The sequence below is a fragment of the Sphaerodactylus townsendi genome, linkage group LG15, assembly GCF_021028975.2.
Source record: "Sphaerodactylus townsendi isolate TG3544 linkage group LG15, MPM_Stown_v2.3, whole genome shotgun sequence".
Taxonomy (NCBI): Eukaryota; Metazoa; Chordata; class Lepidosauria; order Squamata; family Sphaerodactylidae; genus Sphaerodactylus; species Sphaerodactylus townsendi.
Genome location: NC_059439.1, coordinates 20,350,714 through 20,364,119, shown reverse-complemented (window position 1 = coordinate 20,364,119; position 13,406 = coordinate 20,350,714). Strand labels below are relative to the sequence as shown.

The 13,406-nt window shown below is 41.1% G+C and overlaps 2 protein-coding genes across 2 annotated transcripts; both read left to right on the top strand.

The window, feature by feature from the left end:
• The first annotated feature begins 495 nt into the window (after positions 1-495).
• Positions 496-1,497, top strand: LOC125444030 (olfactory receptor 1020-like). The gene has a single exon (XM_048516469.1). The coding sequence runs from the start codon at positions 496-498 to the stop codon at positions 1,495-1,497; it is 1,002 nt and encodes a 333-aa protein (XP_048372426.1).
• Positions 1,498-6,089: 4,592 nt separating this feature from the next.
• On the top strand, positions 6,090-8,207 carry LOC125444029 (olfactory receptor 1020-like). Its single transcript, XM_048516468.1, has 2 exons — positions 6,090-6,182; positions 7,251-8,207. The coding sequence occupies exons 1-2, from the start codon at positions 6,090-6,092 to the stop codon at positions 8,205-8,207; spliced, it is 1,050 nt and encodes a 349-aa protein (XP_048372425.1).
• Positions 8,208-13,406: the final 5,199 nt, after the last annotated feature.

The following is a 13,406-nucleotide window of genomic DNA, read 5'->3' as shown; positions in this document are numbered from 1 at the left end:
GTATCATATCCCCATTGTCTAGCCAAGTGAAGACTTTCTGTGTGATTGATTAAAACTCAAGTCTTGTTTCAAGGTGGAAAGAACTATTGGTGTCAGGATGGAAAACTCCTTCTTAATGTGGTCATAATTGCTTGCCACCTGCCTGAACTCCCAGTCTTCCTGAATATTGCTGGAGGAATCTATGTGAGCCAAGGCTCCAGTTTGTTTTGACCCTTGCACTTCCTTCAAGAAGTTCAGGGCAATTTAAACAGTCTTCCTCATCTTTTATTTCTTATTGTAGTCCTCACAATAAGCCTACAAGGTAAGTTGGACCAAGAGAGAGCTACTGGGCATAATTGCTCATACAACATCATGGCTGAGGAGAGATTTGAACCATACAACCCATTAGGCCATCTTCATCCAAAATCCAGGCTTCAAATATTGTGCAAAAATAAATCAAGTCTCCATGGGATAAGTTTACATAAACTCCATTCTATATAATGTTTTTTTTTATAAATGCAAGCCTTGTTTCATAAAATTCTTTATTTCCAACAGTATATCAATAACAGAACAGATCGTACGATCATCACACATTTCATTCTCCTGGGATTCAGTGACCACCCAAACCTGCAAGTCCTCCTCTTCTGGTCTTTCCTCACAATCTACGTGCTCACTGTGGCTGGAAATATTATCATCGTAGTGCTTGTTGTTGCAGATCTGCACCTCCACACCCCCATGTATTTCTTCCTAGGGAACCTGTCCTGCTTGGAGATCTGCTACACATCCACCATGGTGCCCAGATTGCTCTTTAGTCTTCTGACAGGGGATAGGGCTGTTTCTGTTCATGGTTGTATCATGCAATATTTCTTCTGTGCTACTTTAGGATGTACCGAATGTTTCCTTCTGGCCGTGATGTCCTATGATCGCTATCTAGCCATATGCAGACCACTGCGGTACACATATCTAATGAATGGCAGGATTTGCTTTTGCCTTCTTGTCATTTGTTGGATAGCTAGCCTGTCAAATATCAGTACAATAACATCCCTTTTATTCAAGCTATCATTTTGTGGTCCTAATGAAATTGAACATTTCTTTTGTGATCTGTCCCCTATGTTGAAGCTTTCCTGCAGTGACATTCACTTAGTGGAACTTGTAAATTTCATTTTTGCCTCCATAGACATTGTACCACCATTTCTCCTTACTCTGATCTCATATATGATTATTATCATCAATATCCTCCAAATGAGGACCAAGGCTTCCAGGCAGAAGGCCTTCTCCACTTGTTCCTCCCATCTTATTGTAGTCATTCTTTTTTATGGGTCTCTGACTTGTGTCTATTTGCTTCCTGAAACTGAAACAATGAAAGAGCTTCATAGAATCTTCTCCTTATTTTACACGGTCTTCACTCCGATGCTCAACCCTCTTATATACAGTCTGAGAAACAGAGAGGTCAAGGCAGCTGTTTACAGAACCGCTGCTAAAATTGCCAGTGTTGCTCTCAAACTACCCTTACAATGAGTGTGTTTTTATGTGGTTGTAGCTCAATCCCTGCACTTTTCAGTATTGCTGACATGATTTCAATTGTACCAGTACTGGGAGACTCTATCTACTTAAAATGTTCCCCCAATAAAACATTTTCTTTTATATAATGCAGATGTTGGAGGTCTCTAAAGGAAGAAGTGGAATGGGAAATAAAATATGCAAAAATTGTCATTATATAATGTTATGTGATATATAATTATTGTCACTAACTCAGAGATAGAGGATGTTTTCAAGTGCTTGGGGAAATCCCCATGACCGTGGCAACATTTCATTTGCACAAGAATCAGAAAGTAAAATGTGCCAGAGGGTCAGAGAAAACAGAAAATAGATTTTTGTTCTGTTATAGCCATCTGACTTGCTTGAAGGTGGTAACCCATGATCTGTACTAAGAAGCACAGAGTACATGACTTCTCGTCTATTTGGGGAAGAGTTTTTTTTTCTTAGCTGAGTTATGTTGCCTAGATGTTGTAACCATCTGCTGGGACCAATGTTCCTCTGCAAAGGGGCAGTGGGAAGTTGGAGGAGGTGGTATTTTTGTAACTATCTTGTAACTCAACTAGACTAATGTTTTTAAAGCCCTGACTTGGATGACTCAGGGTAGCCTGATCTCAAATATCAGAAACTATGTAAGGGTGTTCCTGATTAATACTTATATGGAAGACCACCAGGGTCATTATGCAGAGGAAAACAGTGGCAAACCATTTCTCTTAGTCTCTTGCCTTGCAAACTGTACAGAGTCATTGTTGCTGAGACTTCACTGCAATTTACACATGTTTTTATGTTATGCTTCCTTGGATCTGTCCTCACTAGGAATTTTCCATGTATGTGCTCTCGCTTAATTTGAGGCAATAAAGTTTATTTCATGTTTAAGAAAGCAGACTTTGATTCAAATCCAACTTGCACATCTAGGCTTTTCATGAACACTAAGATAATGCATACATGGAGGGAGATTTAAAGTAACTGGAAAACTCTGCCATTTGTACTTGCCCAGATGCAGCCTTTACAAGATGCAGCCTTCAAGACAGTGGTTACATCATAAGCTGGGTTTTGTAATTTGGGATGGTGGCATTAAGAGAAACACAGTTTTTTACATGAAGGCAATCATTCAACATTCATGCGAGAAGACACTGATCCAGGGTGAGTTTGTGACAATTTTTACATATCTATGGCCCCTTCTTTACATGCAGAATAATGCTCTTTCAATCCAGTTTCAATGCACTTTGCAGCTGGATTTAACTGCGAAATAGCAAAATTCACTTGCAAACAATCTGAAAGTGGATTAAAAGTCATTATTCTGCATGTGCGTAAGGGGCCTATGTATCTTCTTTCAGAGAATAAAAGGTCAGTAAATCAATATTTTGAAACACTGCTATAAAAGGTAATTTGTTCGTCATTTTGTAGGTGATAATATTTCATAAGAGGTTCTTTTATTTTAATATTTCCAAAGGAACAGAGTAGGAAGGAAATTGAGTCTCCCTTCAGTAGTGCCATTTCCCCCCTAAACCAGAGGTGGGATCCAGCAGGTTCTCACCAGTTCCCAAGAGTGGGTTACTAATTATTTGTGTGTGCCGAGAGGGGGTTACTAATTGGGTCTGCTTTTCCGTTAGAAATTCCATTAGGTCCAAAAATCATAAAGTCCTGTTGTTTCCTATGTGGCTGGTTAGCGAAGGTAGAAAACAGGATAATTCTCCCTGTTGGGCTGTTTTAAAAACTTGTTTTAGAAATATGGTAAAGTTCCTTGTTTAAGGAAAGTATCCTTCTTTTGATTTCTAGAAACAAAATTAAGTATTTGAAAGTATTAAGTATTTGACAGGCAGTCAATTAGTTGTAACAGTTGTTTCTGTTGGCAGTAGACTATAGGACTTGCTATAATGAGTTTAAATTATGGACAGAAAGATACCAGCTGGAAATTAGGAACTTTTTTTTACAGTAAGAGTTTTTTACAGTAACAGAGAAAGTATTAATGCCCCGCCCCCGGAATGCCCTGCCACACCCCCATCGTGCCCCACCCATTCCCATTGGTGCTACGCCACTGTTTGAATCCCACCACCATGGGAACCTGTTACTAAATTTTTTGGATCCCACCACTGCCCTAAACCCTCTAATTCGGGATACATCCAGGATCAGTAGGTGTGTGCTAGACTCTTGGTTTTCAGAAGGTTCATTTTCCCAGTATGTTTTTTTTCTATTAAATGTCAGTTCTTTTTTATTCTTGGTCTCCTTTTAAGATTTTTTTTCCCACTAATTTTGCTTTAGAGGGAAAAGCAAGATTTTTAACATTCTGAAGGACTATATATTTTTTTCTCTTTTGGGACTTGTACAATATTAGGGGAAAAGGAAAGAAAGTAAGACTCTCAGCATACCAAAGTATTATAAACTGTTGACTTAAAACAAATAAGACAAGATAAAGATCAGACCAATCGTACCAGTTGTATTCACCAATTGGAATGAAGATATGTGGATGATGGCTATATTATAACAAGAGACTCCTAAAGTAATTAATCTATTTGTAAAAACTTCATGCTGAAATAAAGTTGGTTAAGCTGAAGCCTGTACAGTACTCTGAAAGTGGAGAAATCTACTTGCAGCTATCCAACTTGCCACCACTGCAAGATATTTTCTTCAAGCCTCCTAAACTGAGAGCATCGTGGGAAAGACTCAATTTTGAATTGAACTTCTCTAAACATTAGACATAAAAATCAATAACGGCTCATTTTCCCGGCCTTCTGAAAATGTCTATACTTAGTTTGGTATATTGCTGCCACCTTGTGGAATTACAGTAATGACACCAAAATCTTGAACTTGTTTCCCTCTAACATTATAATTCTCTGGGTTCCATATTCTCCCCAGAGGTTAGGAGCCTGTTCTCTCTTCATTACTGTGATAAGCTTGACTCCAACAGAGCAGGAATTTTAATTTAACCAAGATAATGTCGCCTTTTCCCTTTCAGAAGGGTGAAGATACTGCTCTGCATTGAAGTACAGGTAAAGCAGATAAATAGGGAGTCTGGAAATGATGAAACACTTCAATAATCAGCATTCCCAGGCACAACAAGACCAAGTGCTTTAGTGAACGAGCTGGAAAATTCAAAGGACACAGGAGAAAAGAGGAGCGTTCCTTGAAATCATCAAACCCAGAAATGAGGAACGGGTGGAATACATCCGATGCTCATCTTTCAAATGGATTTCACTTGGAGGTAAAGCAGTTTCAACTACTAGCTAAGCTTTCTTTTTCAGCCTGCGCAGCATCTCATGTCTAGAGAAGACAACCAAAATGGCACCCCTGCCTCACAGGCTAGACACACAAGTTCTGTTCTGTCAGCACCCTACAGTGGGCCTACTTGATTATCACATCTTTTCTCATCACTCCAACACGGCCATTAACTTTTTTGGGTGTAAACTGTATGACAGCCCTGTAAAGTAGTGCTGTTGGAAAAGTAATTCCTCCACTGCAGATATAAAGCCTTAGGGAGAGATGAATTTATAAGGACACCTACAGAGCTCATTGCAGAAACAAGATTTGCTGTGTATGGAACATGTTATTACAAATGTTATTACAAATGTAATAACATGGGCTGCAGGAACTTTACAGATATATTTATTAATCATTGGGTCAATAATGAGTGGTGTTAATCTATTTTCAGTTTTGCAAAAAGGCTTACACTGGATGTTCATTTAATATTGATATATTTTGTCTCCTTAAATGTTGCAGTTCCTTATCCTAGCTATTCCCACCCAGTGTGGGAAACTTGTGTTGAGTTCTGTATTACAGGGCAGTTTTCTTTAAGTTTCCATGGAGGAGCAACTTGGATTGTAATGAAATTGCATCCAGGAAAAGATCTCCCCCCGCCCCCCACTCCAAGTAATCTCCTCCCAAAAACGTTTTTTAATGAAAAACCACTGGCTATCAAGTGTGAGATTGAACATAATGCATAGTTGGTTTTTATGTAGATGGACTTTAGGTATGCGTTTATGTTTACACCTTTTTACTGTGATTTGTATACCACACATTTTCACCAAAGCTGTTGCACACTAAGGATCAAAGCATGGGGATTCTGTCACAGGAAGATAAAACAGAAAAGGATATTTTAAACAGTAAGGAATATATTGTATGGAAAGATATAAATGTACTTCCATTTGAGCTCAATTATTGATGGAAAAATAGCAGGAAGTATCAGACGTCTGGGCGTAAAACAGATTTTCAGTGCAGACCTAAACTCCTGAACTCCCAATAGCAGAGTAAGGGCAGAGGAATCCATGTAGACTAAACCCCTCGTTTTCCAGAGTTTGGGGTGCTTTAGTGGTTCCCCTCTTATCCCCTCTACTCTCACAATAACTTACAAGGTCGGTTAGATTGAGAAAAAAAATAACTAGTCCAAGGTATCCCACAAATCTTCAGAGCTGAATAGGGATTTGAACCACTATTTATTTAGTTGAGTGATTGATTTTTATTTTGCTCTCCCCATCCATAGCGGTCTCAGAGTGGCTCTCAACAATATAAAAACAAATTATAATTCAGACATAAAATGTTCATAACCATAGTACTCGGGGAGTCCAATCCAGATGGAGATGGGGGAGCACAGCAAGAGGAAAAGCTTGAAATCCTCCTCCCGCAGAAAACCCCATAGTGGGAAGGAACTCATGGTGAAAATCATGGTGCAAGTTCAGTGCCAACTGCTGTGATGTCTAGGGTCTGAAAACCTGGTGGAAGCTGCCTGCAGTGGGCTCCATCCCTGGTCCCACCCCTGGAATGCCCCCTCTCCCATTGGCACGCAATTCCATGCCAGATGATACCACAGCTACCTGCACTTCTGGGTGTGGCAGCATAGGACTCCAAGGCACCCACCCATCCTCAGAGGCATGGGTGCCCTCACTGCCAGCTGGGATGCCTCTTATGATGGTCGGTTGGGCACCCCCATCGGCATGAGTCCACACCACGTCCAATGTGGGATTTGCCTCCCCCCACTCTGGATTGGACTCTGAGACATATAAAATATATAAGAATGGTGTTTCACCCAACCAAGGATGGAATGAGTCCTAAAGTCCCCAACTCTATATACTGAACAAATTCAATATAACTATGACAAGAGCAAGGTGCAACTCATTCCCCTCTGTCTATCTTCAAGGTCGTTTCCTTAACATCCCACAAAGTAAGCATTGCTGTCGGTACTGTCCCAATGCTATAGACTCAATCCCTCATATCCTGCTTTACTGTTCGAGGTATAATGATATTAGAACCGATCTGGGAGCTTTACTACCTTTAGAATTTATGTTTCTCTCAGACAGACAAAAAATGTCTGAACTATTGAACAGCCCTAATGTAGAAATTTCTAAAGCAGTTGCTACATTTTTAATCCATGTTCTACATGATATGTAACGATGATCCTGTTTTTGTATTTGGAATGTATGGTACTTCTGGTTTATGCCTAATAAAGGTTTTTGGATTGGATTGGATTGGATCAATATAACTAAACAAGGGAAGGGGAAGAAAGGGAGGCCACTGAAGATGGAAACGTACCTGTTGCTGCCCCCAACTGTAGGCCTGACGGAACAGGCCTCTATAACCATTATGTCATCTTGCTTCTAACTGCAAGTTTCAAATACAGTACAAAAATGTATCCAGTCCCCATCAGTTTGTTTGTTTTTTCATACTGGATGTGTACGTTCCATTCCTCATCATATTTTACAAACACAAGTTTTATTTCATAAAATCTTTTTTATTTCCTACAGCAAATACAGAATGGGACAAATCTCACCATCAACACAGTCTTCATTCTCCTGGGATTTAGTGACCACCCAGAGCTTCAGACTCTCCTCTTCCTAGCTTTCTTCATAATCTACATCCTTACTGTGTCTGGCAATCTCATCATCATTGTGCTTGTTGTCAATGATGCCCACCTCCACACCCCCATGTATTTCTTCCTAGGGAACCTGTCATGCTTGGAGATCTGCTACACATCTACCATGGTGCCCAGATTGCTCTTTAGTCTTCTGACAGGGGATAGGACTGTTTCTGTTCATGGCTGCATTGTACAGTATTTCTTCTGTGCTTCTTTAGGATGTGCTGAATGTTACCTCCTGGCCGTGATGTCCTATGATCGCTATCTAGCCATATGCAGACCACTGCGGTACACATACCTTATGAATGGCAGGATTTGCTTTTGGCTTCTTGTCATCTGTTGGATGGCTAGTCTGTCAAATGTCAGCGTAGTAACATCCCTTTTATTCAAGCTATCATTTTGTGGTCCTAATGAAATTGAACATTTCTTTTGTGATCTAGCGCCTATGTTGAAGCTTTCCTGCAGTGACATTCGCTTAGTGGAACTTGTGATTTTCATTTTTTCCTCCATAGACATTGTACCACCATTCCTCCTTACCCTCATCTCATATATGATTATTATCATCAACATCCTCCAAATGAGGACCAAGGCTTCCAGGCAGAAGGCCTTCTCCACTTGTTCCTCCCATCTCATTGTTGTCACACTTTTTTATGGGTCTCTGATTTGTGTCTATTTGCTTCCTGAAACTAAAACAATGAAAGAGTTTCATAGAATCTTCTCCCTATTTTACACGGTCTTCACTCCGATGCTCAACCCTCTTATATACAGTCTGAGGAATAGAGAGGTCAAGGCAGCTGTTTACAGAATAACTGCTAAAATTTTTGAAGTAGCTAATTCCTTATGTTAAGGTTGTACTAGTAATGGTGGTAGTACTAGTAGTACTAGTAGAAGCAGTAGCAGGCTGTACAGAAGCACTACATTTCAATATTGCTTAAAGTTACAATGTACTTTGGAATAGCCTAATATTGCTATGCCCTGCATGAAGGAATATATTTCTTACCACCAGAGGCGTTCCTCCCATTGGGCAAAGTGGGCAGTTGCCGGCCTGAGAGTCCTGTGGGGGAAGCTTAGGTTTTGTTTGTGGGATTTTTTGTATTTTCAGTGTTTTTACATTTTTGGCCTGCAGAGGGCGCAGTTTTTAGGCTAGCAGCACCAAAATTTCAAGGATGTTTTGGGAGAGTCTCCTGATGCTATCACCCAGGTTTGGTGAGGTTTGGTTCAGGGAGTCCAAAGTTATGGACTCCCAAAGGGGGTGCCCCATCCCCCATTGTTTCCATTGGGAGCCAATCGGAGAAGAGGCTACACCTTTGAGGGTCGATAACTTTGGACCCCCTGAACCAAACTTCACCAAACCTGGGAGGTATCATCAGGAGAATCTTTTACTGATACCACCCAGGTTTTGTGAAGTTTGGTCCAGGGGGTCCAAATCTATGAACTCCCAAAGGGGTGCCCCATCATCCATTGTTTCCAATGGGAGCTACAACAGAGACATGGGGGCTTCTACCTTTGAGGGTCCACATAACTTTGGACTCGCCCTGGAACCAAACTTCACCAAACAAGGGTGAAAGGTATCATTAGAAGTCTCCTAAAGATACCCCTGAAGAGTTTGGTGCTGCTATCTTAACAATTTGCACCCCCTGCCAAAGTTATAGGCACCTCCCAAATTTCCCCAGATTTTCCTTTTAAATCCTACCGCCCTTTTGACATGGATTTAAAGGGGAGAATCTGAGGTCCCCAGTTTAAATATTGCAAGGTGATGCTTTGTTTCAGGGTGGGGGGAGAATCCAGCCCCAAAATAGCATCACTTCCAATGTTGTTTAAACTGGGAACCCCAGATTCTCCCTTTAAGGTAGATTTAAAAGGAGAATCTGGGCTCCCTTGTTTAAACACCATTGAAAATGATGCTGTTTGGGGGTGGATTCCAGCATCACTTGTTAAACTAGGGAGCCCAGATTCTCCTTTGAAACATTCAAAGTGATGCTGTTTCCCCCAGTTGGGGGTACTGGATACAACACCATAAAATGTTTTCATAGCAGTAATAAAACATTTTGAAAGCATTTTAAAAATGTTTTCAAAAATTATTTCTGCTCTGTGGCATGGCTTATTGCTGTGCTCAGATTTGTGAGTTGGGGCATGTTCTATAATGTGATGGTGACTTTGAAACAACCTGGTGTAAAAAAATCATTGCTTGGTCACAGTGGGGGAAGGTGGCTGCCCATGGGGGGGTGCCAAACTCCAGTTTGCCTAGATACGCCACTGGGCGTAGCTACAAAGGAGGGGTGTGCATTGCATTGGGCATGTGCCTGGGGGGGCATCAAACTCAGGTTTTGCCCAGGGCTCCAGTTTGCCTAGTTGCGCCACTGCTTACCACAGAGCCATGATTGGAGTTATACATGTCTAAGACTTGCAAGAACAGTGACTATTTACTGCTGTGATATGTCTAATGTAAATATTGTATAATTATTATGTACAGTTTTGGTGGTGGGCAACAGAATTTTTTAAAAAAATCTAATCATTGGGCAAAGACATTAAAGGAACATTCTAAAACAAAGACAACCAAGCATGAGGTGGATGAAGTTACAATTTTGCTTAGTTCTTTTGGTGGAAAAAGGTATAGCAGATTTTCTGCTCCCCGTGTGAGGCTATGAGAGGCTAAGAGCCAAAGGTCTTCATCGTACCTTCGGGGCCGCCTTACCCCATATGTCCCTACACGGCCTCTGCATTCGGCAGAGGCCAATTTACTGGTGGTTCCCAGCCCCTCAATGATACGGCTGGCCTCCACCCGGGCCAGGGCTTTTATGGCCCTGGCCCCTGCCTGGAGGAACACTCTTCCTCCAACTGTCCGGGCCCTGCGGGATCTTGGAGAGTTCCGCAGGGCCTGTAAGACCGAGTTGTTCCACTGGGCTTTTGGGGAGGCCAGCCATTGATGGTGAGCGCCCTCTTTGCATCTCCCTTTTTAACATTCTGGGAGCTGTGACACCTGGATCTACCGTCCCCCTCTCTGGGAGGGGTTTTATTGATAGTTTTAATACTGGACGCCGAGTGGTTTTTGCAGAACGCTGTAATTTTATGTTTTTAATGATGTTATTTATATTAATTATTTATTGCTTATGTAATATTAATTTGTTGTTCACCACCCAGAGCCCTCAGGGGATAGGGCGGTATATAAATATAATAATAAAAAAATAAAAAAATAAAAAAATAAGATGTTTAATACCTTTGAGAAATGGTGCTGAGACTCAATAAGCTGTCATTCAGCTGCTGCTACCTGCCCAGTAAGCAAGATCTCCACAAATTATGAATAAGGGTAAAAAATTTCAGCAACAATATTCCCTCATTGGAACTTGTAATTTTCATCTTGGCCTCTAGGGACACCATACCCCACCCCCGTTTCTGCTTACCCCAATTTCCTACATTTGTATTTTCATCAATATCCTCCAAAGGAAGTCCACAGTTATGAGGCAGAAAGCATTCTCCATTTGTTCATGCTACCCCATTGTGCTTACATTTTTCTACGTGTCTCTGATTTGTGTCCATTTTGTCCTCCAGACTAAAATTCTGAGGGGTTTTCATAAAACCTTTTCTTCGTATCTTCGAGACCGCATCACCCCATTCGTCCCTGTATGGCCTCTTCATTCAGCGGAGGCCAACTTACTGGTGGTCCCTGGCCCCTCGATGATACAGCTGGCCTCCACGTGGGCCAGGACCTTTACGGCCCTGGCCTCAGCCTGGTGGAACGCTCTTCCACCAGCTGTCCGGGCCCTGCGGGACCTTACAGAATTCCGCAGGGCCTATAAGATGGAATTGTTCCACCGGGCCTTTGGAGAAACCAGCCGTTGATGGTGCCCCCCCGGCCCTTTACATCTGTGCCTTTTGCCATCTTGGGACATACTGTTCCTCCCTCCTGAAAGAGGATTTAAAAATGGAGCTATCGGACGCCATTCTGTCTATGGTAATTTGTTATTATATTTAGCCTTTATCTCTTATCGCTGCTTTTAATGGTTTTAGCTGTTCTATTTTATATATGATGGTTTACTGTACACCGCCCAGAGCCCTTCGGGGATGGGGCGGTATAAAAGTTGAAAGAATAAATAAATAAATTTATTTTACACTATTTTCACACCCATGGAATCCTTGTATGTATAGTCTGTGAAGCAGAGAAAGGAAGGACGCCTTATATAAAACTGCCAATAAACTTGCTGGTATGACTTTATTCCATTTGTTTTTCATGGTTTTTCATGAGTATACAGAATGAACAAGGAAAACAAGCAGCTATATCAAAATCTTTCAACAATATTTGCGAGCAGATAGGCTAGGTTCCCCCTCTCCCTACAAGTGATGAACGGAAGCTGCCAATGAACTTGCCAGTATGACTTTTTTCCATTAGCTGTAGATATTTTTTGTTCATGTATATATAGAATGAACAAGGAAAACATCTATCAATCCATCAAACATTTATTTAGTGTCATGATACAATAAAAAAATAAAATCAGAATTTAAAATGAGACATCTGGGAATCTCGTAAATTCATAATGATTAAAATGAATTTCACAACCACACCAGTAATATAATGGCAACAATTCACCAGAAGCAGTGGCAAACATATTTTCTTGGAAAAGTTACCGAAACTAGCAAGGGTGAATTAATTATGGAATTAGTAGTAGTAACAACCCTTTATTGGCATAAAATAAACATACAAAATAAGCATACAAAATTTGCCCATTATTGCTCACAGTTATAGACACTGGTACTAAAATATATACATGGTCCTTCTGTAACTATAAAACCTTCCTTCAACTAAGTTGACTCACTTAAACGTCATCGGATACTTACAGAAGCTAGAAAAATTAGTGCTGGCTATATGTGGTCATAATACATAGACATTGATTAGTATCCATCTAGACCAGGGGTCTTCAAACTATGGCCCTCCAGATGTTCAAGAACTACAATTCCCATCAGCCCTGCCACTTGGCCATGCTGGCAGGGGCTGATGGGAATTGTAGTCCATGAACATCTGGAGGGCCATAGTTTGAAGACCCCTGATCTAGACTTACGTCTATTATCTTTAGCAGAAATTTTGCTACATTCTCGCACACTGTGGGATCCATGTTGTTCAAAAGCATAGGTATCTTAAGAGCATCGGTTAGATTATTATACAGAAATGGGATAAGTGCAGATTGCGACATTCTGGTTTTTGCAAACCTTACACAATGAAAAAGGGTATGGAATTATATAAATTGACATAGAGATCACAATGGAAAAGAACATGTGGGATAGATTTAGTACTTTGCTTTCCACAGGCACAGATCTTTCTTGAGGAGGAGTTCCGGCATATCTCCCTGAGAAAATTGCAAGGGAAGAATATTTACAGCACAATCCAGAGCTGAGGTACACAGGAAAGGTGCCACTTGAGCACCGGTCTACCCACTCTACAGGGTTTTCCCACAGCACAGGAAGCCTGAAGAAGTTTATTAAAAAAACAAACTTCCAACTCCCTCATAAGGATAATAGAGATATGCCATGAAAATCACAGCATATCTCAGCTGGCTACTCTGCTAGAGGATGGGGACCAAGATGGTTCTGGAGGAACTATGGTCAACATAACCCCTGGAATGCCAGTGTAGCTGGGGGCAGTGTGCAAGCAGCTGGAGGTCACAGCAGCTGGGCACTGGTGGATTTGCCCCTTCACCAGTGTAAGTACCCCAAAGAGGGCATTTACATTGGTGGGAGCTCTCAAGGATTCGGCCCTCCCCTCTGGATTGTGCTGCCCAACTGTCAAGCATAAAATATAGCTGTGTTTGAGGGGAAATACGATTGGAAAATAGGAGGCTAAGGTCCCCTGAGCAGGAGTCAGTTCAGTAAGCCTTTATTGGCATATGAAACAAAACAGCATATAATACAGTTAAAATTATAAAAGAGAACTTCACATTGAATCATGAGTTCAGTTTACAGATTTCAGCCAGGAATGTTGCGACTATGAGACAACAGTTAAAATCGTTGCAGTTTAAAAGCATGATTACTTTGTCTAGCTCTGTATGGGTTTTCA